The 1,115-nt window shown below is 64.1% G+C and overlaps 1 protein-coding gene across 1 annotated transcript in view; it reads right to left on the bottom strand.

Moving 5' to 3' along the window:
- Positions 1-1,115, bottom strand: part of SLIT1 (slit homolog 1 (Drosophila)) — a gene marked incomplete at its 5' end in the record, with an annotated part of 16,033 nt that overhangs the window by 2,707 nt on the left and 12,211 nt on the right. Inside the window, 6 exon segments of the mRNA XM_010189587.1 lie at positions 186-392; positions 394-466; positions 532-686; positions 767-822; positions 825-902; positions 992-1,108. Coding sequence (XP_010187889.1) covers positions 186-392; positions 394-466; positions 532-686; positions 767-822; positions 825-902; positions 992-1,108 — 686 coding nt within the window.

The following is a 1,115-nucleotide window of genomic DNA, read 5'->3' as shown; positions in this document are numbered from 1 at the left end:
AGTGGGAAAGTTGCGGTGGGGCAGCCAATGATGTGGGGTAGCCAAAGACCCAACGAGGCAGGTGGGTCACTGTAGGGCAGCCAATGGGTCGGTGCTGTTGCTTCAGCACAGCCAATGGGACTGATGGGTCATTGCAGGGCAGCCAATGGGGGCAAGGCCATTCCCAACAGGGCGGGGGCACTCACTTGTGCCCCTGGCAGGGGCCTCCGTGGGGCTGGTCACAGTGGGGCCCGTCCCAGCCGGGCTCGCAGTGGCAGATGGGGCCCTGGGCACCGGCAGGCTGGCAGATGCCATGCAGGCAGTAGAGCTTGCGGCAGGGCTCGCAGCCTGGCACCACCCCTGGCGTCATCCGTGTCTTGGTGAAGTCCTGCAGCTCGTTGTTGATGTAGAGTGCACCCGTGGAAGCTGGTGCCGTTGAGGAGCTGCCAGAGGCGGAAGGCAGCCGAGTTGACATCCACAGGCATCCCTGGGGAGAACAGGGCTGTCAGTGTGCCCAGGTGCCCCCTGTCACCCCTCTGGCCCCTGTCCTACCTCCCACGTAGAGGGGGGCCTCGCTGTTCAGAGTGTAGTGCTTGCCCGAGTTGTCCATGGTCATGGGGCTGCCGCCATCGATGGAGAGGTTCACCATCTGGTCGAAGGTCACCAGCTCCACGGTGTGGAACTGCCCATCGTTGATGGTCTCGGCACTGGTAGGGAGGGCTGGGTCACTGGGGATCCCCCAATGGGGGTGATGGTCCCCAGCAAGCGGGGAAGAGGTGGCAGGTACCTGTAGATGGCTGAGCTGGGGTGGGTGCCAGGGTCATAGCTGACCCTGACGTGACGTGGCCCTGGTACAGCTCCACGGCCATGTGGTCGCTGTCACCGTTGTACAGCAGGATGCCGTTGCCTTCAGCCGTGGAGACCTGGCAGGGGGAAAGGTGGAAGCCCACATCCCTGGGGCAGGACCCCCAATGCCACCCCCTATGCCCCCACATCCCCTCCCAGCCCTCACCTGCAGGGTGATATTGGCCCGGGGCCAGTCCTGCAGGTCGGTGAACTGCAGGTACGTGTCACGGTCCACAAAGTTGACGCTGAGCAGCTTCTCACACTTGGGGCCGCCAAAGCCAGGCAGGCAC

Source organism: Mesitornis unicolor, unplaced genomic scaffold (assembly GCF_000695765.1).
Source record: "Mesitornis unicolor isolate BGI_N332 unplaced genomic scaffold, ASM69576v1 scaffold16138, whole genome shotgun sequence".
NCBI classification, from domain to species: Eukaryota; Metazoa; Chordata; class Aves; order Mesitornithiformes; family Mesitornithidae; genus Mesitornis; species Mesitornis unicolor.
The sequence above is the reverse complement of the archived record's forward strand: the minus strand, read 5'-3'. Positions and strand labels throughout refer to the sequence as shown.